The sequence below is a fragment of the Erpetoichthys calabaricus genome, chromosome 6, assembly GCF_900747795.2.
Source record: "Erpetoichthys calabaricus chromosome 6, fErpCal1.3, whole genome shotgun sequence".
Classification (NCBI taxonomy): Eukaryota; Metazoa; Chordata; class Cladistia; order Polypteriformes; family Polypteridae; genus Erpetoichthys; species Erpetoichthys calabaricus.
The window spans coordinates 72,432,699-72,457,166 of NC_041399.2; the positions used below are offsets into that span (position 1 = coordinate 72,432,699).

The 24,468-nt window shown below is 36.1% G+C and overlaps 1 protein-coding gene across 1 annotated transcript in view; it reads left to right on the forward strand.

The window, feature by feature from the left end:
• The window catches only part of LOC114653397 (piezo-type mechanosensitive ion channel component 2), a 558,353-nt gene that overhangs the window by 405,450 nt on the left and 128,435 nt on the right, over positions 1-24,468 (forward strand). The window contains exons 8-10 of the mRNA XM_051928878.1: positions 21,902-22,070; positions 23,200-23,334; positions 24,174-24,212. Coding sequence (XP_051784838.1) covers positions 21,902-22,070; positions 23,200-23,334; positions 24,174-24,212 — 343 coding nt within the window. The remainder of the gene's footprint in view (positions 1-21,901; positions 22,071-23,199; positions 23,335-24,173; positions 24,213-24,468) is intronic.

A 24,468-nucleotide genomic window follows, 5' to 3' on the forward strand; every position in this document is an offset into this window, starting at 1 on the left:
TTCCACTTAAGTGACAAGTAGATACAGTATTTTGTAAAGTCACTAGTAGTTCTAAAGAAAAGATTTAATTTTTGTTTAATTTCTGCAATTCCTTTTTGCACTTATGATTAGTAAATGCATCCATTATTAATTTGACTATAAATGGAACCCTATATGTGATGTTCTGAAAAACAGACCTTCGGTTATTTTTAAATCATGACGGTACAGTATATTCAAGGTCTTTTCATGACTGAAATAATTCATGCCTTAATCCAGCAGTTGTGACTCTAGGTGCATTATTTTGTTAATACTGAGGCAGATGAAACACAATTATCATGGAAACTCTAGAGTGTTTTCCTTTTCAGGACCTCTTACAATTGTTCTATTTTTGAAGCCGTCAATATTATATACTCCATCTGACCTACAGATACTGCACCTCGTCTATTATCTAATAGTAAAAACTGACTAGGCAATGATGCGAAAAGAAGTAAGCATTAAGGAATTAAATGAATGTGAAGACATGAAGACAAATGGATAGCATAAAAATAATTGGAGCCTATCAACACCAACATCCTAACAATACTGTCCCTTTATCTAAATGAACAGTCAATGGAGATTTTTGTAAAATTAAAATTATACTGGTGATAACTCCAAGGAAAGTTTAGACATGTAAATCTCAAATGTACTAAAAGATTTTCTGCTTAATTTATTGTTCCATGTAAATGTTAGACCTTTTGACATGCTGAAATAATAGGCTTTAGATATTATGGAATATGCTTGTCTGGAATGTATTACAGATGCAATTTGATAATCTTGAGAGAACAAAATGTTTCTAAATTTTTATCTTAAATATTTTAAATAAGGTCAGTTTCAGCTCAATTCAGTAGCACATCAAAGATTCTTCTTTCAAATTGGAAATAACTTTCCTCTTCTTAAATGCTTTGCTAGTGCTCTGATGCTAACTGCTCCTAGTCTGCAGGCAGTCAGCTCTACCTCACTGGTAGTGCAGAAAAAGAACTTTTGTTGGCCCACATTCCCCCTGTGGGGGCTTATTATATATTAAACAGATATGGGAATTAATGAATGTGGTATGTCTTAATTTGCAATAAAGCTTGCAGTACTGGGATTAATACTGCATTTGTCTTACAGCAGAGCTGAGAAATTGGAACTTGTAAGTATGCCATTTGTGATCATGCTAACTAAGTGGGAAAGTAAACATGGATGCCCCAATGAACGCTGGTGTTCCAGCAACTAATGCTATGTAATAGTTTCATAGTCTGGATCAAAGAAGAAATGAAGAGCAAGAAAAGCACAAAACATACATTGACGTTTCTAACAAAGATTTTTATGGTCTTGGCAATGATAAATAGTTATATTTCTGCTTGGAAGCTGCAATATAAAATAATAAAATACTGAACAAAGCAACTATTGAGCGCAATGTACACACAGTGTACTTATGAAGGTAACATTTGGTCAGTCCAATATTCTTTATTCTGGTATTGTAAACATTTACCTTCTCAATATTTGGTATTATTGATGATGGTGATTAATTTAAGCTAAATTCATTTAATAAACAGATTAAACCTATAAAGTGTTACTGCATTTTTGTCCATGGTTGACTTCTTAATCTAAAGTCAGATAAACTCCTTGAGAAACCAGATTTTGCAAGTAGTAATTCCAAGTTCGGGGCACATTTTCTTTATGTTTTCTGATTCAGAGTTTCAAGTTTTAGTTAAATGCAGCATTAGTTGTTATTGTACTAATGTACCAATTAACATAACTGTTGCATTTCCTGTTTGTTGTGAAGCAATTTAATAAGTACAATTTTATATGTTGCTAATTTTCTTGGGTATGGCAGGTTAATTTCAGGTAACACATTTTTTTTGTTTCCCTTATGGTTTTGTGTATGCTTTAATGACTGTGTACTTATATTTCTGCTTATACTAAAAATACTACAGTAAACTGTGAATAGATCTCATTTTTCTCAGACATCTTTTTAAGAAGATATCCTGCTTTTGCTATTATGCTAAGAAAGAGTTTCAACAACAGGGCTCTTTTTTTAATTTAGGCCCTTGTCAAAGGTAACATAACTTACCTTGAAATTTCAAACTGTGAGTCCTTGTTATGGCAGTCAAATTATCTATTTCATAACTGTTCATTTTCCCAAGTTTTGATTACAAAAATTAGCAGGTAACAAATTTGCTTATCTCAGCCAAAACTGGTTTATTTTTTGATGGGAAGATTTTCCACTTTGAGTTTTACAGGGGCATTTGATTATGTTATATGTCTATAGCCCTTAACATTTCTTTTAATACCAGCACATCTAATACTACTGCTCTTAAAAGCTTCTTCTTAAACTGGAGCTGTAAAATATATTACTCTTTATTGAATTGGTGAATTATTATTAGGAAGGGTGAAATGGAAAGGGGAAGCAGAGTAAGGCTTAGACAAGGAGACCCTGCAGTTGAGTAAGCAGCACCTTTCTAGATAGGACTCAACTGGCCAAAAGTTCTTCTTGAGTTCCATTGTCTGGAAGGGCTGTCATGTAATCTGAAGGCCATGATTTTGAGTCATGATACTACTATCTCAGGAGGATGAGCAGCTTCCAAGAGGATGTTGCCCTGAACAGATTTATAAATAGAGATAGGGAAGAAAAGAAGTTGTAGTGATAGTAGTATCAGTTTCATCACAGCTCAAATATTTACACTAGCATGCAGGAAATATAAAGAATAGTCTCAGAATATATATTCTGTACAGGAAAATATTTTAGTAAGACATGTTTAGACCTACTACTTTAAACCTAATGTGTTAATCATAGGCCCCAGCCACCTACAATCCCAAATTAAACTATGCAGGTATGACAATATTGTATTATGTTATGTTAAATCAATGTTGGTTGAAGGTCACAGAATTCATCTGGACTAGCATCTGGACATCCATGACCACAAACTGGATTAAGGGTTTGAATCTGGATAGATTGGTGGATGGGTAGATAGATGGAAAGATGAATGGATGCAAGTTTAGGTCAAAATGTAGATTTCTATAGTTTCTCTCATTTAATTGTTTGTGATCCGTTGTGAACTAGCACAACACATTAAAAATAGAGCAACAAATATATGCCCAAAACTTTTATGATTGTTTAAAACATTTTGAACATGGCACCATTTTATCTTTATATAAAAAAATAATTAATTTTGGATATAATTTAAAATAGTACTGTAAATTTAAGTTACTAAATATAGACTTTCTGAATTTTAATCATTATTGGCAAGGGAGTATTGAAATTATCAAATAGTTAATTATGGATAGAGTAATAAATGAAAATCCCATGTTTGCAGTGTGTCAAGTGACATTTTTTGACAGGTATTCTTCCTCCTTGTCATCAGAGTTTAAATACAGGTGTTCCTTTTGTTTCACTCTGACAGTATGTCTTGTTCACCTTTTTCAGTGTCCTTAGGCAAAAGCCCATCCTTTGAATCAAACAATTCACATAAAATATAAAAGCACTTTATTAGTATTTAAAATAAAATCTCATTCTAATTATTATTTATTGCATGAAGAAAAAAAGACTTTTTCATTTAAAAGCCATTGTTCATACAATTTTGGTATATTTTTTAGCTATTTTTAAAATACACCTGGCCTTGGCTTAGCTAGCTGTTAAGTGATTGTGATGATGTGTCAACAATTTTAGTAGTTTCCTGTCTTTATTAAAGTGAAACAACTCTTAACATAGGATCCTAGATGCAAGAAGAAAATTATTAACCAGTATAAATAAATAACGGAAGTAAAGCAGTCTTGGGGTACTAACACTAGCTATAAAGGGAATGACAGTGAAATTGACAGTAAAGTCAACTCATTGGGAAAATTGAAGAACAGGTTTTATGGCTGTGAACATAAGTTTCCATCAGATATCCTAAGAAATGATAACCTTACAGGGGTTTCAAAGTCAGTAGCCCAGATGGAGTTTCATATTACAGCATCAGGGTCTTCCCAGACCAGTTAGCCCCTGTGTTCATACACATTTTCTCCCTTTTAAAGATCTGTATTATAGCTGTGTGCTTTAATAAAATGATTGTAATACTGTTGACAAAGAAATCCAAAGCAAAGTGATACTCATGTCTGTAGACATGGAATGCTTGGCCTCATCAATGGCTACTTAGACCCAGTCTGATGTGTGTATTAAATTAACAGCCAGAGCATAACACCATTTGTTTGACCCAGATTACCCCTGAGTATCTTGGCAGTCAAGATACCTTTGTTAGGATGCTATTTATTGATTGTAGTTCAGCCTTAAACACAATAATGTCATCTTAAGGTGCCATAAAGCTTATATACTTTGGACTATTTAGCAATATCTAACTGGAAACTGACATTTGGAATGTGTAGAACATTATGCTTGTCTTATGCCTTGATGATCTATTACTCCCTACCATACAAATAGGAAAATAAGAATAACAAAATGAATGATTACATACATGGACAGAATAATGTTACATACTAAATTAAAATGGATCATTTCTGTACCACTTCTCATGCCCATAACAGTAAACACATTCATAACAAAAACTCTTGAAAAATGCTGCATTTCCTACATGAGCTCATTTGTTAAGTCATGATTCAGTCTGAAGTTCATTTATTATATCTAAACAACCTGTAAGGTTTTCTTTATTATATTCCTTGGTTGAATAGCTTATGTGGTGGAGCAAAATTCCATGTTTTACTTACCATTATTTAATGCCTTCTGTAGAGAAGATTTAAATGTTAAGAATATCCAATCTTTTTCTACTTTAAAGCACAAGTGACCATTGGTAAAAACACTTAATGCATGATTGGGGGCAAGCTAAAGTTTTTCACAAGTTTCCTAAGAATTTTAAAACTCATTAACAAGGCTGAGTGTGGGAGTGTTTAACCAAGTTTTTTCTAAAGTGAGTCATTTTAAACCTGAGGTTAGCTGATCCTCTTAACAGCTCTTTAATACCTAGCAGCTGAGTGGAGTAGGTCTTAGAGTTATCTTAAAACTTCTTAAAATATATGAATATTTGGAAGGTTAATCTTATCTGCAAATAAATATTCCAGAGCTAGCTTCCATTATTCTACTACTTTAGCAAGTTGAAAAAAGTTACACTGCTTATATTTTATTTATTATCCACTCTTCACTATTCAGCATGAGCTACTCTTCTTTTCTCTGAGTTGTTGCTTAGTAGGCAGAAGATCTCAGTTTCTCTTCCCCTTCTTTTCTTCTTGTGTCACTGAATAATGTGACTGCTTAATAAGTACAATTTTCTAGGCTTTGTGAAAAAAATCTTATTTTTCTCATTACTACTTTAGGCTTTTCTATAAGCCTTCCATCAGTCTTGCTCAGTGTGGCAGTATTGGTTTCTGGCTGTACATATGTATCTAGACCTAAATTTACAGTCAATTGCTTGACTGCTGCCATATCAGAAAATCTAAGCAATACCTGGTTGATTAGAGAGTATCTTGGAATCACTGTTGTAAACCAAACCACACTTTTGAGCCTGTAACTCTTTCTCCTCCTCTTCTGCTGTAATTCTAGTTCAATATTCTCCTACTACAGCCCATAAAACCATTAATTATTCAAACGTAAAATGTAAAGAGTGAAAACACACTCTTTTGGGTTGACTGACATCAAGGTGAGGATTCCTTATACACTGTTCTGTAATTTTTCAGTTACAGTTTTCATTCTTTGGTAATGATGAAACAAGTAATTGATTTTATTAATTCCCTTTAGACTGGAAGTATGTTGTGAGTGAGCAACTATAATTAATGAAAGAACTGTTGATAATAATTACTTAGAAATTCCCTTTTAATTTCAATTTGTTTTTGAAGAACTGTAAAGAAACACTGACTCCTTGTTTCATCTATTAATGTGGCACGTATTCAATTAACACTAGAATTACCAAAGCCTATGAAAAAACTTGTAATTCTGCCCCACCTTAAATCCATTCACACCCTCTCCGTCAGCGTCTTTTGTGTTGTAAATGTGTCAATCAGCAAAAGCAGCAAACAGCCTGCTATCCCATCCCCCCACCAACAAAGAAAGGGCAGAAAGTTCTCTCAGCTCAAGTCTTTTTACCTGTGTGTGAGTTGCCTGGAGTTGTATAGGGTAAATAATATATCGTTATTTGGAATACATGCATTTCATGTGTGTTCAGTGTCTACAACAACCTATGTAAACACATCGTTAAAACAGAAACATTTTTCATGTTTTAGTAATAATTGACACATTGTAGACATGAAGTGTATAATGTGTGAAGCCTGACGTCCAAATATTAAATAAACACTTTCACAAAAGATACAAGTATAACGAAACAAGTGCACTTTTTTTCAAGAATATAACTGCAGAAAAAGAACTCACGTTAGGGTGCGACATTGACATGCCCTTAATAAAGCCGATTTGGTGATGCAGTGGTAAGTACTGCTGACTCAGAATCAAGACGTTCGTGGTTCGATCCCAGATGCCTCCGTTTTGAATAGTGAGCTGCTCTTATTCTTACTATTATAGAATAAAAACATATATTTGATTTGAGTCTGTAACAGCCAGTGTAAATTTATGGTACTTGTAAAGGTTAGCATTTTTTTTTTAATTCAGTTTTGTTCTCTCAGTCACGTTCACGCTCGCCACCGATCTGACACTGCTGTTTTCAAATAAAGACGTGCTATAGCAGAGGTGAACTCAGATGAGTACGAGGGTTCTCCATTGGAGAAAGAGAACAGAAGTCCTCCCCGCAAGAAACGTCCATCAACACATAAGAACAACGCAGCTGCAGCAGGCGTAAAGGCGAAAGATGGCACCATTTGGATGCAGCAACAGGTCAGGCGTCATCCTGCCTCTCAGTCTGCCCTACACCTGTCCTTCAAAGAGCTCGCCAAGGTATCATGCAAAGTCCTGTTTGTAATTATGTTTTGTGATGGTCTTTATATAAAAAAAATGTATATCTTACTTATTAAAAGCCAGATGGTATTTACCTTGATTTATTTACATATCTACCTACATCGTAAAGTCACAAGTGGACTGCAGAGCTTCCTCTGTTTGATCAACACGGACATGCTCACAAAGTACATGTGTACTGAAGTGACTTTAGCCGCAGGTGGAAGCTCCACGCTACTGTTGTTACAGTTCTGCCTTTGTCCAGAATCGGTTTCATAAGCTTTATGACCTTAGTTTCAGAAAGTCTTTCTCCCGTGGGGCGACTGGGATCTTTTGCTGAATAAGATCTAACACAACTGTGTAGGGTGCGACAGGAGCTTTCCAACACCTATTATAATGTCCACCACTTTAACAACCGGAATTATCATGTTTATGAAAAACTGAACCTTTATCTATGACAAAAAATTATTTGGATAGTAAAATTAGAACAAAAAATTTGATTTCATTGCTGATGTTTCTTCATTAAGGTCCACCAGATGTTTTGCAAAATAAGTAGTAATATTCCCTCAGTAGTTTTTAATTAAAACATTTATAGCAACTTTTAGTTTTGTCTTTGTAAGCATATTGTTTCTAATTTTCTTTTGCTCAATGTAATTTCTTATCTGGAAAAGTATTGCTTTTTGTAGTATGTGAAATTGTCTTTTGCAGTTGTTACAAGCCTGTTTTTACCTGAGGGGTAAGTTCAATTGGCACTTTAGTATACTAAGTTTATCCTTTCCCATTTAGTAAAGGGGCTTGAAGACTAGAATCCCTTTATCTTGCCATTTAAATTATGACTGCCTTTATTTAATAACACATTTGCACTTCCAGTTCAAGCTTTTTCCAGTCAAGGCTATACAATACAAGCTAGCAAAGAAGCATTAGAAAAAGTCTAGTATTATTGGAACACATAAAATTAGCCACAATAAATTGTAAAAGAGAAAACTGATCAGTATCACAAATGCATACTGAAACAAATGCATACCTGTATGCAAAAACTAGAGAAATAAACTTTAAATGGGAGTTGTTTTGCTTTTTTTTAGCAAACAAATCTGCCAATGGGGTAAGCAAAATTTACTTGACAAGATTTCTTAAAGTAAGCCAAATAATTGTAAATAGAATTTTTTTGATAAGTCAATAATTCTGACAGTAAGTAAAACAAGATTTAATGTCGTAATATACAGTAAATACTTTTTCCTTGCTTAGATTTCATTTGTTGCAGTGCATAGAGCACAAAACATTAGGCCTATCAGAATGTAACTGTCTGATGGCTGTTCTTTTGAACATAATCCCCCCCAAGAAACGTTAAATATTCTCCTATCATTTTCTGAAAAAAACAGAAGTATGATGACCCAGTATCAAAGAAGTAGATAGCCCTGGTATAGAGAGAACAGTTAGAAAAAGCTTTTTTTTTCTTCCCAATTGTTTGCTGGCCATGAGGTGGTACCAAACAATCCTAGAGTTTTGTGTTTCTTTTCGTGGGCAGTGGGTTGCTCTTAGACTCTCCATTTATTTTAATCTTTAAAGCTATATTGGTGTATTTTGTCAGATGATGATGATGATATTACAATAATCTGGTGCCCACTGAGACAGAACAGACAACAGCATCCCATTGTTTGATTTATTTTTTTGTGACATGAATGGTGCAAAAACTTAAAGCATTGCTTGCCATTAGTAAGAGGGACAGATGTTATTATTTAGGTAGTTTATTGTTAACATTGGTGAAGTCAGAACACATAAAAGGTCATGCCAAAAACACCCCTGAAGTTGAGAAAGCCTAAACATATACAGTAATATAAACACTAACATGACAAGAAAATTGAAATAAAATAAATATTGATAAAGTAGTGTTATCTTTGATTTAAATAAGTTTAATGGTGAGCCATGAGTTTATAGGTAATTTTCTTGGCATGCTGGATGCCATCAGTATATTTGCTGGTTTTAGAGGCAAGAGCCTAAGCTGAGAAAGTAGTATTCACACTTATTCATACATTTTTTTATTTGTTCAGTTCTGGAGGTGACAACAGCTGCAAAACTTTGGGCTAAGCCAAACATATCTGAGTAGATTTTTTTATTGGTGATTGTAACCTTATGATGAGTATATTACTTACACTTTAGAGACTTAAATAAACTTTCATTATGAATTGTCACATATAAAAATATTTGATAAATCACAGTATTAGTTGTAAAGCTATGGAATGGTAACAAACACATATTTATTTATTATTAGGTATACTGCTGCCAAATGCACTAGATTTCAGCAGTGGGTTCTGCCCTCACTGACTAAAAATGAAATGCAGTCATATTCCTTCTTTTTTCACATATAGAGTTCTGTGGATGAGCACACAATTTGAAACAGGCAATGTAACTTTAAAGAGATTAGCAGTGGTTATCAAGAATATGGAAGCATGATTTTTTTTCCACAAGGCAAATACAAAAGTGAAAGTACTGGGAATATTTCACGTTTGATGCAGAATCAGATTAAATTAATTGTAATGTTTGCAATTAATAGGCTAGAGTCACACAAATTAGAAAACTCATCTTAACTGTTACCACAAAAACATTTTGATAGACATGGATAAAAAAGTGAAACAAAGACAGCCAGCTTAGAACTTGTGCCCATGGTAAATATTTAGGGGCACAACAGTAACATTATTCTGAAAAAATATGTGGTTGCCTCAATCTGACAAGTTAAGTAAAGAGGAAAAAAGCCCTCAACTTCGCTTTTTGACATATTCAACAAATGATGTGAGATACATGATTTTAAGAAGCAGAGTGAAATAGTGTTTTGGTTTACAAATTGAATCTAATATTGATATTGAAATTGAAACAAAATTAATAGATATTAATGTTAAAAAAACTTGACTAAAATAAAGTAGTGCTCTTGAAACTAAACTGAAATTGAAATTAATTATGTATTGTTTATTGTTATTATTTACTTAAAGTAACGTTTTTTTTCCTTTGACAGAGATGATAAAGTGCCAAAAATCCTGAGGTTAAAAGCCTGAAAAGCTAATAAATATGCAGAGCCTGAGTATAAACAGATATGTAATAAGAAGCTGTAAAGTACTATTTTCATTTCTCTTGTTAGTCTTTATTTATGGTACTGTGCTCCTTTCTAGTGTGAATTTCAGATCAAGACATTAAGATTAAGGTAAATCAATATATTGTATTGAAGGGCATTGTTGTATGATAGCAAATCATTTAATGTACTTTCTTCCCTACCTAAATAATTCAATTTTTATGTTACATTCCCAACAATGGGGGGGGGGGGGGGGGGGGGTGTCGGGGTATGGTCGTTGCAGTTCATCTAGAGCAGATATAAATACAGTGTTCTTAGTTAAAAAATAAAATTCAGACAAGCTTTATTGTAACATATAGAATAATATAGTTAAAGCAATTATCTTGTATTATAATCATAGTATTAAAAATGTCTACATTCTGCATTGACTATTTACAGTATAGTATAATACACAACAGACTGACATGCCATCCAAAATTTCTTCCTCTACAGTTTCACATATGTGTCACTAATTATTCTTGATGTCTACCACATCTCAAAAAATATGGCATTGTAATGATTCCAATAATGAGTGAGTTTGGGTTTGTACCTTAGTGTACTCTGTAATAGAACAAGCATCCCTTTAAAGGTTGGTTTTTATTTTGTGCACTAGGTTTTTAAGGTAGACTCTGGCTTTCCTGTAATATATTTGGAGATGCATGCATGTATGGATAGTGGTTACTGGCCCTATTTAATTGCAGATGGGTAAACTCAATGAGAAATGATATCTGTCATATAACTTTAACTTACTAAGATAAAGCCTTACTATTTAATTAAAGTATTTGGCATCTAAAACAGTTACCAATAATTACCTATTTCATTTAAACTGATATGACAGTTATTTACATATACTGTTTAAATACTGATTAAAATGAGAATCTGACTGCACTTCACTTGGTTTGGTTATTGATTAGTTTCACACATTTCCAAGTAGAGGCGGCATGGTGGTGCACTGGGTAGCGCTGCTGCCTCGCAGTTAGGAGACCTGGGTTTGCTTCCTGGGTCCTCCCTGCGTGCAGTTTGCATGTTCTCCCTGTGTTTGTATGGGTTTTCTCTTGCAATCCAAAGACATGCAGGTTAGGTGCATTGGCGATTCTAAATTGTCCCTAGTGTGTGCTTGGTGTGCGTGCCCTGCGGTGGGCTGGCGCCCTGCCCAGGGTTTGTTTCCTGCCTTGCACCCTGTGTTGGCTGGGATTGGCTCCAGCAGACCCCCGTGACCCTGTAGTTAGGATATAGTGGGTTGGATAATGGATGGATGGATGGATTTCCAAGTAGGCAAATTCCATTTCATTTAATTTATGCAGAATTAGACTTTGAATTTCATGTTGTGCTGTAAACTATAATAAAATATTATGTACAATGATTTTTAACAAGAAAAGCTCTTTTGTATAATTCCTTTTCCTTAGTAGAAAGGTTCATTGTCAAGAAGAAGTTACATATCTGCTAGGTAGCCTACTGTAGAATTTCCAAACTACAGACATTCTTTATAGAAAATTTGCTTTCTGCATCATAAGCTAAGTAACAACCAAAGCTAGACTCATTTTTAGTTTTCTGTTTATATAACTGATTGTTTAGAATTCTTGTTTATATTTTTCTTTTATATAGTTGCTACTTAATAACATCAGCCACTTCCTGGGTTGTTCCTAGGAGCACATCAGTTAAGGGCATCCATCCATCCATTTTCCAACCCGCTGAATCCGAACACAGGGTCACGGGGGTCTGCTGGAGCCAATCCCAGCCAACACAGGGCACAAGGCAGGAAACAATCCTGGGCAGGGTGCCAACCCACCGCAGGACACACACAAACACACCCACACACCAAGCACACACTAGGGCCAATTTAGAATCGCCAATCCACCTAACCTGCATGTCTTTGGGAAGTGGGAGGAAACCGGAGCGCCCGGAGGAAACCCACGCAGACACGGGGAGAACATGCAAACTCCACGCAGGGAGGACCCGGGAATCGAACCCAGGTCCCCAGATCTCCCAACTGCGAGGCAGCAGCGCTACCCACTACAAATTAGCAGCAGCAGGCACAATGTTGGAGTCAGTCCTCAATGGCTAACTATTGCATTCTAGAATGCTAAGAGGAAATATGTGACACATTTTACCCAGGTAGCACTCTTTATCAAATAAAATACTGACTGATATTTGTACTTGCTTCATTTCATAGTATATTGTGTTGTGAACAATTAAAGTTTTTTTTTTTATTATTAATATAAGTTTTAATGTAGTGACAAGTCAAGTAAAATAACACCTTTTATTGGCTAACTAAAAAAGATTACATCTTGCCTGAAGAAGGGGCCTGAGTTGCCTCGAAAGCTTGCATATTGAAATCTTTTTTAGTTAGCCAATTTTACTTGACTTGTCACTACATTCATAATGGCTAACATGGTACAACACCCTAATACTATAAGTTTTCATTAATTTCAGATTACAAATTTCCCTTTTCACTAAATATAATTTTATTTTATTTTTGACAAATTGACAAATATATTAACTGCTGCAAAGGTTGAAAAAAATATTCTAAATTGGGAGGAATTCTGGTTTAAATCCATAGAACTGGTGAAGCAGGAAAGGAATTAAAATTAAGTGTTATTATGAGATCATTCTTTTAAATAAAAGTTTTTTGTGGCTGCTGTGGTTTTAACATTATTAATTACCAGAATTGTTTGGGAGTTAAAGCACTAAGTTTGATTTAATGTAAAAATTTTAAAGAGCAGGGTTCCTGATTATCTCATTTGAGTAAATGTGGTCACAAAATAAATTAGGCTTTTGTCATTGTGTTGTCTAAACAATCTGTCCCTTGTGAGCCTAGGGAGACTTTTGGCTTTTTTATGGTTCATGTTCTTAGCCAAAGACATATTAAATCATGTTACTGGTTTATCTGGGTAATGAGATCTAGTTGCAATGGAGGCCCACTCTAATGAGTTCCAATAATAGATTTTCAGAGAGAATCTATTGCTGATTACTATGCTTCACAATAAAAACTACCCAGTAGTAAATCTTTTTCACTGGTAATGATTTTTTGTGATAAGATGTTTTATTGATTCATTTCTAAGAAGAAATGCAAATATACGATTATCATTAAATGTTGAACATGCTAAGAACAATTGACCGATCAATTTTTAATTTACGTATGTGTCTTTTGAAGTGATCATCTTCACATACTGTTTTACAAAGGAAATAAAAAAATTACAATTAAATCTGAAAATGCGTTAAAAGTGCACAATAGTGGGCTATATTACCAGATGCCGTATAGTCCAGCAGAGTTTTGTGTTTCACTAAAAAAAGATTGACTTAACATACAATAAAGAACTGATCTATCTAACAACAAAAGGAATTTCTTTCTTATTCTTCCTCTGTTTGTGCTCATTACCTTAAGTTGATTTTTCTTCATCTTTCTCTATTTCATCAATACTCTAGGACACTTTACTACCTAGAATCAGATTATATAACCTGTTACGTAGTTAAGGATGAAGGTTCTGAAAATGTTAATTTGCTTAGTGCAATTTTCTGTCTTGTTAATAACTGTAAATAAATAACTTAAAAATGAATCAAGATAGCACACTTTGCATATTTTCTCAAGTATACCTCAGTATGAATGTGCTCCACCATAAACACTATATGGGACACACCTCTTAATTATTGAATTCCGGTGTTTCATTCAGACCCATTGCCACAGGTGTAAAAAATTAAGCACCTAGCCATGCAGTCTCCAGATACAAACATTTGTGAAATGTTCGGTATACGAACAAGCCAGTTTCCCTTTTGGTTTGTACATTTTCAGTCTCTCCCTGTGCATTTCCTGTGCAGCGAGCAAGAGAGAGAGAGAGAGAGAGCGCCACACACACACACAGGCAGCACTAGAGAGAGACAGACACACACACACAGGCAGCGAGAGAGAGAGGGGACTGGACGCGTAAGGTAGGAAGGCAGTTAAAGAATGCACTGGGCTTGATTTTGTTTTCACTTCTGTTTACAGCGATCAGTTCGTAGCATGCATTGTTGCAATGTTACTTTTCTTGGTGGTTTATTAAATTACGGATTTTTTCAAACGTTCATTTTTTTCCCTGTGCTTAAAACTCATTAAAAAAAGTGTTTTTAGCCAGCGGTTGGTAGCGCTATAGTGTGAACTATTGCAGTGTTAGTTTTCTCTGTTGTTCAAGGTTTTCTCAGTGTTATTCAATGTTTTTCCATTTAGTTTACTATTACACTGTGCATTCTATGGTTTCATTAACTATATTTGTGCTTAAAAACTTAAAAAAAAATATATATTTACATACAGTTCGTATGGTCTGGAATGGATTAATTGTATTTACATACAATCCTATGGGGGAAATTGCTTCGGTTCACGACCAAATCGGTTTACGACCAGAGTTTTGGAACGAATTATGGTCGTGAACCGAGGTTCCACTGTATACTGAGAATCTCTCCTCTGCACATGTCCAAACCAACACAATCTTGGCTCTCTGACTTTGTCTCCCAACCGTCCAACTTGAGCTGACCCTATAATGTACTCATTTCTAATCCTATCCATCCTCGTCACACCCAGTGCAAATCTTAGCATCTTCAACTCTGCTACCTCCAGCTCTGTCTCCTGCTTTCTGGTCAGTGCCACCGTCTCCAACCCATATAACATAGCTGGTCTCACTACCGTCCTGTAGACATTCCCTTTCACTCTTTCTGATACCTGTCTGTCCCAAATTACTCCTGGCCCTCTTCTCCACCCATCCCACCCTGCCTGCACTCTCTTTTTCACCTCTCTTTCACAATCCCCATTACTCTGTACTGTTGATCCCAAGTATTTAAACTCATCCACCTTTGCCAACTCTACTCCTTGCATCCTCACCATTCCATTGACTTCCCTCTCATTTACACACATGTATTTTGTCTTGTTCCTACTGACCTTCGTTCCTCTCCTCTCTAGAGCATATCTCCACCTCTCCAGGGTCTCCTCAACCTGCTCCCTACTATCACTACAGATCACAATGTCATCAGCAAACATCATAGTCCACGGGCACTCCTGTCTAATCTTGTCTGTCAACCTATCCGTCACCATTGCAAATAAGAAAGGGCTCAGAGCCGATCCCTGATGTAATTCCACCTCCGCCTTGAATGCATCTGTCACTCCTACCGCAGACCTCACTACTGTCACACTTCCCTCGTACATATCCTGTACAACTCTTACATACTTCTCTGCCACTCCTGACTTCCTCATACAATACCACAGCTCCTCTCGAGGCACCCTGTCATATGCTTTCTCCAGGTCCACAAAAACGCAATGCAGCTCCTTCTGGCCTTCTCTATACTTCTCCATCAACATCCTCAGAGCAAACATTGCATTTGTGGTGCTCTTTCTTGGCATGAAACCATACTGCTGCTCACTAGTTATCACCTCACTTCTTAACCTAGCTTCCACTACTCTTTCCCATAACTTCATGCTGTGGCTCATCAATTTTATTCCCCTGTAGTTACTGCAGTCCTGCACATCTCCCTTATTCTTAAATATCGGCACCAGTACACTTCTTCTCCACCCCTCAGGCATCCTCTCACTTTCCTTGATTCCATTAAACAATCTGGTTAAAAACTCCACTGCCATCTCTCCTAAACATCTACATGCTGCCACAGGTATGTCATTTGGACCAACAGCTTTTCCATTCTTCATTCTCTTCATAGCTGTCCTTACTTCCTCCTTACCAATCCGTTGCACTTCCTGATTCACTATTGCCACATCATTCAACTCTGTCTCTGTCTCTCTGTCTTCATTGAAAGTACTCTTTCCATCTCCCACCTTAGTGTCCAACCTCTCATACAGCTCATCATACGCCTTTTCTGTAGCCTTCGCCTCCTCTCTCTTCACCTTGCACCTTATCTCCTTGTACTCTTGTCTACTTTCTGCATCTCTCTGACTATCCCACTTCTTCTTTGCCATCCCCTTCCTCTGTATACTCTCCTGTACTTCCCCATTCCACCACCAGGTTTCCCTTTCCTCCTTCCTCTGTCCAGATGTCATGCCAAGCACTCTTCTTGCTGTCACCTTCACTACATCTGCTGTGGTTGGCCAACTTTCTGATAACTCTTCACTGCCACCTAGTGCATGTCTCACCTCCTCCCTAAACACAACCTTGCAGTCTTCTTTTTTCAACTTCCAACATTTGATCCTTGGCTCTGCCCTCACTCTCTTCCTCTTCTTGATCTCCAATGTCATCCTACAGACCACCATCCTATGCTACTTAACTACACTTTCCCCTGCCACCACTTTACAGTCTTCAGTCTCCTTCAGATTGACTCTTCTGCACAGGATGTAATCTACCTGTGTGCATCTTCCTCCACTTTTGTACATCACCCTATGTTCCTCTCTCTTCTTAAAATATATATTTAGTACAGCCATGTCCATCCTTTTGGCAAAATCCATTGTCAACTGACATTCTTCATTCCTCTCCTTGACACCAACATGTCCATTGAAATCTGCTTAAATCACCACTTTCTGTCCCTTGGGTACACTGTTCATCACTTCATCCAACGCACTCCAAAAATCTTCTTTCTCATCCATTGCACACCCAACTTGCGGGGCATATGCATTAACAACATTCATCATCACACCACCAATTTCCAGTTTCATAATCATTACTCTGTTTGACACTCTTTTCATACTGACATACTGTTCCTTTAGAATAATCCCTACCCCATTTCTCCTCCCATCCACACCATGATAGAATAATTTGAATCCACCTCCGATCCACCTGGCCTTACTCCCCTTCCATTTAGTCTCTTGCATACACAATATATCAACCTTCCTCCTCTCCATCATATCGGCTAACTCTCTCCCCTTACCAGTCATACTGCCAACATTCAAAGTTCCTACCCTCAATTCCACTCTCTTTACCTTCCTCTTCTCCTCCTGCCTCCAGACATGTCTCCCCCCTCTTCTTCTCCTTCTTCGGCCAACAGTAGCCCAATTTCTGCCAGCACCCTGTTGGCTAACAGTACTTGTAGCGGTCGTTGTTAACGCAGGGCCCGACCGATGGAAATTTGTATTGTTGTCCACATATTGATTTGGCAAAATTTTACACCGGATGCCCTTCCTGATGTAACCCTCCCCATTTATTATATTGTACATCAATTTGTACACATTGTAAACTATTTGTAGAAATCTCATACTTAAATAAATGTGTATATATAATTAAATCTACTCTATATATATATAAAATCCTAAGCCTAAAAGTGCAACAATTTTATGTGACGTTTTTGTGTCACTTTTTTGTCACGCTTTAAATCGGGCTTATTTTAAAACCTACATATGTATGTTTGGTATTATTCTTTTCACAATGTATCAAACTTTAATGTGATGTTGTTAGATTTTCAGATTCTTATTCCATTTTTAAACTATAAACTAAAAAATATCAAGAACTCACGTCCCGCAAGACGAGACTTTGTGCCAAGAAATTTAACCACACCCGGGACCGGAAATAAAAGGCAAAGAGTAGGCTAGCTGTTGTACAGGCTTGTAAATGTTTCAAGCACCACGCAAGATGCAGATCACATGGCACGGCAGCAGCAGCAAGCCAGCAGCTGATCGAGCAAAGAGGAGGTAAAAAAAACTGTATTTGTTTCCCATTGTATCACCATTTAAGAGGGGGTTTTGGAGGAGCGACCGCGTCTCCTTAGGGTGTATTCAGCACCCCTCTTCACAACGCGAGCAGCAGAGACACGAAGTGGCTGGTGTGTAGCACAGACCAGGGGGTTAGCGAGCAAAGTGAGCAGGGGGTGAACCCCTAGTATACTATATTAATAGTTGGTTTATATAACGATAGATATATAGATACTGCTATAGATAAAGACAGTGCATTATCATGAAACATACTCTTCAATTACCTGCTTCTCTAGATACTGGTAAGAGTGTATTTAATTTTTTTTTATTTCAGCCATTACCTATAATACCTAACACTATCAAAAGTCTGCAAAAACATACATTTTATTTTTTACGTGACAACTAAACACTATTGAAAGTAAGAAGAAAATACACAAAAAGTTTTTTAATGGAAAGACTTTCTTAGATGCCGACAAGTTTACAGTACAGTAATCCCTCGCTGTATCGCGCTTCGCCTTTCGCAGCTTCACTCTATCGCGGATTTTATATGTAAGCATATTTAAATATATATCGCGGATTTTTTGCTGGTTCGCGGATTTCTGCGGACAATGGGTCTTTTAATTTCTGGTACATGCTTCCTCAGTTGGTTTGCCCAGTTGATTTCATACAAGGGACGCTATTGGCAGATGGCTGAGAAGCTACCCAACTTACTTTTCTCTCTCTCTCTCTTGCGCTGACTTTCTCTGATCCTGACGTAGGGGGATTGAGCAGGGGGGCTGTTCACACACCTAGACGATACGGACGCTCGTCTAAAAATGCTGAAAGATTATCTTCACGTTGCTACCTTCTGTGCAGCTGCTTCGTGAAGCGACATGCTGCACGGTGCTTCGCATACTTAAAAGCACGAAGGGCACGTAGTGATTTTTGATTGTTTGTTTTTCTCTGTCTCTCTCTATCTCTCTCTCTCTCTCTTTCTCTGCTCCTGACGGAGGGGGTGTGAGCTGCCGCCTTCAACAGCTTTGTGCCGCGGTGCTTCGCATACTTAAAAGCCCAAACAGCCCTATTGATTTGTTTGCTTTTCTCTATCTCTCTGACATTATCTGCTCCTGACGCGCACACCTTTGAAGAGGAAGATATGTTTGCATTCTTTTAATTGTGAGACGGAACTGTCATCTCTGTCTTGTCATGGAGCACAGTTTAAACTTTTGAAAAAGAGACAAATGTTTGTTTGCAGTGTTTGAATAACGTTCCTGTCTCTCTACAACCTCCTGTGTTTCTGCGCAAATCTGTGACCCAAGCATGACAATATAAAAATAACCATATAAACATATGGTTTCTACTTCGCGGATTTTCTTATTTCACGGGTGGCTCTGGAACGCAACCCCCGTGATGGAGGAGGGATTACTGTATAGCACTCTGTATATAGCATAATGAAGTTAATCTGATACCTGCATTTATTTTGCTTTTTAACCATAAACATAAGTCAAATACTTTTCTAAATAGAAGATCATTGTTTTTGGAGATTATGCTCAAGGCAAAAATCAAGTGAAAATATTTGTAATTTGTAACAGAAATGGTTAATGATAACATGTTATATTCAAACACTTAGCTATAGTCACATTGCCAATGTGCTGACAAATGTAAAATGTATACATGGTTTAAGTGGATGAAAACAATTAACATTATTCATTTACATAATATGATGATAAAAATCTGCCAGGGTACTTTACATCTGTTGCTAATCTAAAATGCATGCAAGACTGTAACAGCAAAACATTCTAATTAAGAAACAACATTCTAATTAAGAAACAACAGATTTTGTTTTTAGATTTACAAAATCTTAAGAATATTTTGCAACTGTACAGTGAATTTGAAAAAAAAACAAAACACAGAAGTTAAGTTGTTGCGGGCTAAGGAACACAAACACTGGACAATGCAAAATCACTGACTGATCTGGGAAATGGTGATTTGTAATGATTTGAACAACAACAGTATTGTGAAATAAGAGTCAATGTGTCTCTTATTTCATGTAAACAGTCAAGGCTTGTGGTTACAGTGTGTAGAGTGTATTTGTGGCATCTTTAAGCAGGTAGTGCAATGTTTAAATGGCACAAGGTATCTAACCACTTCTGTATTATATACAGTAACACTACCCAATAAAGTGACACTTTAATAACTCAGTACAGTGTGTGAGATACTGAAGGCAGAAACAGAAAAGAAAAAGAAAGTATGCACATATCAACCACTGCAGGAATTTACATTTGATTCCGTTGTTTACATAACCAAGAAGATCATGCAATTTCCTGAGTTGATAGTGTTACAGGCCTCAGGCATAGGGGAACCTGGGCCAGGTACAAGCCACTGTTGCTACAGGTTGCAGCCACAGCGATATGGTGAAAAAGCATAAAAGAAGCAGGCATCAGTCACTAGTCTCAGACCATACTTCTTTGTTCTCTTTCATTCTCATTTACCCAGAAATATATAAATGCTGGGCGGCACGGTGGCGTAGTGGGTAGCGCTGCTGCCTCGCAGTTAGGAGACCCAGGTTCACTGCGTGGAGTTTGCATGTTCTCCCCGTGTCTGTGTGGGTTTCCTCTAGGTGCTCCAGTTTCCTCCCACAGTCCAAAGACATACAGGTTAGGTGCATTGGCGATCCTAAATTGTCCCTAGTGTGTGCTTGGTGTGTGTGCGCACCCTGCGGTGGACTGGCGTCGTGCCCGGGGTTTATTTCCTGTCTTGTACCCTGTGTTGGCTGGGATTGGCTCCAGTAGACCCCCGTGACCCTGTAGTTGGGATATAGCGGGTTGGATAATGGATGGATGGATATATAAATGCTTCAATCTAAACAATGGTGCAAAAAACAGTTACTTTGGTTCAACAATAGTATTGTTGTCAGCTATAAAGAAGTACCTGATTAGAAACCAATGTCCCCAGAACTCATTAATTTTCAAATGAAGCACGCAGTTCTGTATTACCACATTGCATATGATTGAGACACTAATAAAAGCAGTCTGATTATTCAAAGCAGGTGATTCTTTTGCAAGACAGGTAAATATTTATGTCCTGTAGATAGCCATCAACAATAACCTGTTGCAGAATGTTTCAGGAATTTTGCCTTTTCTTTAAAACGCTGACTTCTAGCCCATTGCAATAGCATTCTCATAAGAAAGCCTAAACTTGAAACAGTAAATGACTAGTGTATACAGGGTTTTTTTCTTGTAAGAAATACCTCTGGGTAGTGGAAATGGTTGAATATTTATTCATTAGTTATTTTGGACAATGTATTTAAATCAGAAGCAAAAAAACAGCTGAGTGGAACTTAAAAAAAACTTAAAAAAAACAAGGATCTGAATAGTTACTTAATGCTATTTCATTTTAATTGTTCTGGAGAGCTGAAAAAAAGCTGCACATCCCCCACTCCCCCAAACTCCACTACTATTTGAAAGCTGAAGCTTGAAATTGCCCTTTCTGTTGGCAAATAGTGCCCTTGAAGTGGGCTCATACACAGCTGCATCTGTAGTTATCCAGTCTCAACGAAGTCCTTCTTGGCTTGGATAAAGAAGAGTTCCCTTTATTTCTAGTTTGCTGACACTTCAGATAGCTAACCTTAGGAACCAAAATAAAATTAAACAATTTGTCATCACATGGGTCTCTTATGATTTTTTTAAATTACATGTGTTTCAACGCATCATATATGAGAAAGTTTAGAATTCTTCCCAGCAGTTGTTCAACTTTGTAAAAAGTAACTGAGGAGATTCACATTAGCAATACTAGTATTTGACCTTGAAAATTGCCAGCTGTCCTGGAATTCTCAATTCAGATTTGTTTACAAGTTCTCCCAACCAGACAATTTAACAATGGATTTCTGGATCAGCCTGCATGTGAAAAGGACCTTTTAATAGCTTTTCTGATTTCATCCACAAGGAGACATATGATTATTCAATCAGTCCCCATCATCAAATCCCGAAAAACAACCACTGTTTCAAAGACTGTAACATAGTGAGAAATGACTGGCGTGTTTTGTTTATTAACTTTCCATTTCATGGATTACATCTGTTGTTATAGAAATGGTCCAGTGGTTACCAGGTAGAAGATTTAGTAAGTTAATTGTCAGATTGTATATTTAAAAATAGAATGATATAGATTATTGTTAACAACTGCAATCCTACATAGATGTTACTTATATGAAATACATTTTAGAGCAAAACAAGTGGCTTTAACATGTTATAGTTTTGTTTTTACTTACAGGTTCAAAGGTAAAAAATAATACCCATTGTCTTGACTCTGTTTCTAAATTGTCATGACATCTTTTTACACCAAAATCATCTTCTCTCCACAGACTATTTGGTGTCACACCTGTTATCCAAACAAATTGTTCAACAACATGGCGAATGATAGTTCACCCACAATTGGAATGGTATCATTACATCAATCCTATTATGCTGTTGGTGCTGTACTACACTCTTGCAACACTAATTCGCCTGTGGCTTCAAGAACCTATAGAGCAGGTAGTTGCTTCTTACTTGATTGCTCAATATATATTAGAATTCTGAATTTCATTCAGAAACCAAAGACATAATGTAGTAACACTGTCTGATATCTCTAAATGTTTTGAATGTGCCCTGCAATGGACTGGTGCCCATATAGTAGTGAATTCTACCTTGAGCAAATTGCTACATGAAAACACAAATTTGAATATTCCAAGTTAAATTTCATCTTATATAATTGTATCCATTATATAAACCTCTATAATAAGAACTATAATTGGACATATACATTTTTCTTCCCTTTATTCCAGGGATAACTATCCTGGTCCTTCTCTTCACGTCTAGTGCTACAATATGGCTTTTTTTTATATTGGTGATTAGAAATACACACAATACATCTATTGCACACTTACAAGTACTTTATAGAGTTTTAGAATAACAATTATTGATTTCAGTTGTTGGTTGAATGATTTTAACATTTTAGTAGGCATTTTAATTAAATCTACATATTGCTTAGAGCATCAGAATGTTTCACCAATATTAATCCCTAGTTTAACTTCAGAGTTTGTTTCTTGTATGTTTCACTTCAAGATTAGTTCCATCTCTTGTTGCAAAAGCATTTTTCAGTTTATTTCTAGCATTAGATCAGTCATGGCCCATGACAATTTCTTTTTATTAGCTACACTTCTCAAAAGCAATGCCTCTTGATTCTTAGATATTGCATCTTTCTGTACTCATCACACATAGGGAGTGCCATGTAAAATAACTGTTTTGTTTTAGTTTAATGTTTTTAACTTGGCTATCTCTATTTAGTTTTCAGTGCTCCAACCATTCGTTGTCTGAAAACATTTTCACTCTAAAATTATTTATTGCTGTACTGTAGATCCTTATTTAAAACTGTTCTGCTGTCATCCTTTAATGGCTATGGTTTTCACTTTAACACTAAAATATCACATATAGATCTTCTTTTCACCATTAGACTAACAAGCTGTGATAAACTTTAATATTAGTAAGAATCATAATAAATCTGACATCTTAGCCTTGAAAATGTACTAAATATGCTGTACAATATATAGTGTGCAGTGAAGCACAGCTGTTTACTCCAGTTATTGACATATTCTCAAAATCATCATCTCTGCACTTGTTATAGGATGAAGAAGATGAAGAAGAAAATGAAGAAGAGCAAGATGAAGAGAAAGATAATCTCAGCAATCAGATTGTTCCTACGGCAGAGAAAAAACGCAGAATGTGGCGTGAAGCTCGCTATACAACAGATGAGAGAAAAGTAGGAAACGGATGAGAGAGACATATTGGCTAACTTCATTTACCTGTCTAAAATATTTGGTTCAACTCTTTCCACATCAGCAAGCAAGGCTAGGCAAGAGATATCAATTCTGTGGGCACAAGTAAATATCAGAAACCTAAAAAGTAACAAAGTGCTGTACCTTTGAGACACATAGACAGAAGTTATTTTTAAGTATGACTGTTTTTTGGCTTAACCATTTACACCATTCCTTTAATACAATGCTTTCATTCCTTACTGAAGTTGCTACACTCAGTTAAAAATTAAGATTTCATTGCTATGTGTAACATGGATATAACAGCATAGTTTGCTTCTTTATGATTAGTCTACAGTTTCATTTCATGTAAATATTATAACATTGGATGTGTAGGATCACCCATTATTGTGTGCCTGTTTGGACCTAGAATCACTTTACCATGATATATTATACTGTTTTTCTGTATAAAGCTTGAATCAACAATAAGAGCTGCCAGTGCTTGTTTTACAGCTAGATCTAATTTAGAAACACATACCCATATTATTTAGAGCACTCTTGGGTACATGGGATATGAAATCAGAGGCATACTATCTTTTTATCTGCCTTTATTGTTTCAGTGTTATAGATTGCAGTGTTACTGAAACAGCCCTGTAACATAAACTGTAATATTTTCCTGGCTTTAACAATAGATTTAAATGCATTTAGCCCTGCAGCATGACAAATAACATTTACCAAATACTGCTTGCCAGCATAGTTTCTGTTTAGAAAGGATAATGAAATGAAAATGCTTCGGGCTGTGCCTTTTCATCAATAACCTGTCTTGCTACATTTGCTTTTCTTCCAGCTTCTCTCAATGACTCAGGATGAATACCACACATCTGATGTTAGTATATGTTCAGCATGTTCTTGCTTATGTGCATTGTAACTGTAAAGTGAATGTAATGTTTTCATGTCTCAAAAGGTTTAAGCAAACTTGGTATAATATCATGTAAGTGGCTTATAACAAGACACATGAATCATTTTGGAGGTATGATTTGCTTTATACTGTATATTGTAGTATTTCATTTAGTCACAATTAAATATTCTTTCTAACAATTAATGTAAAACAGTGTAGATACACTATTATACACTGTAAAATG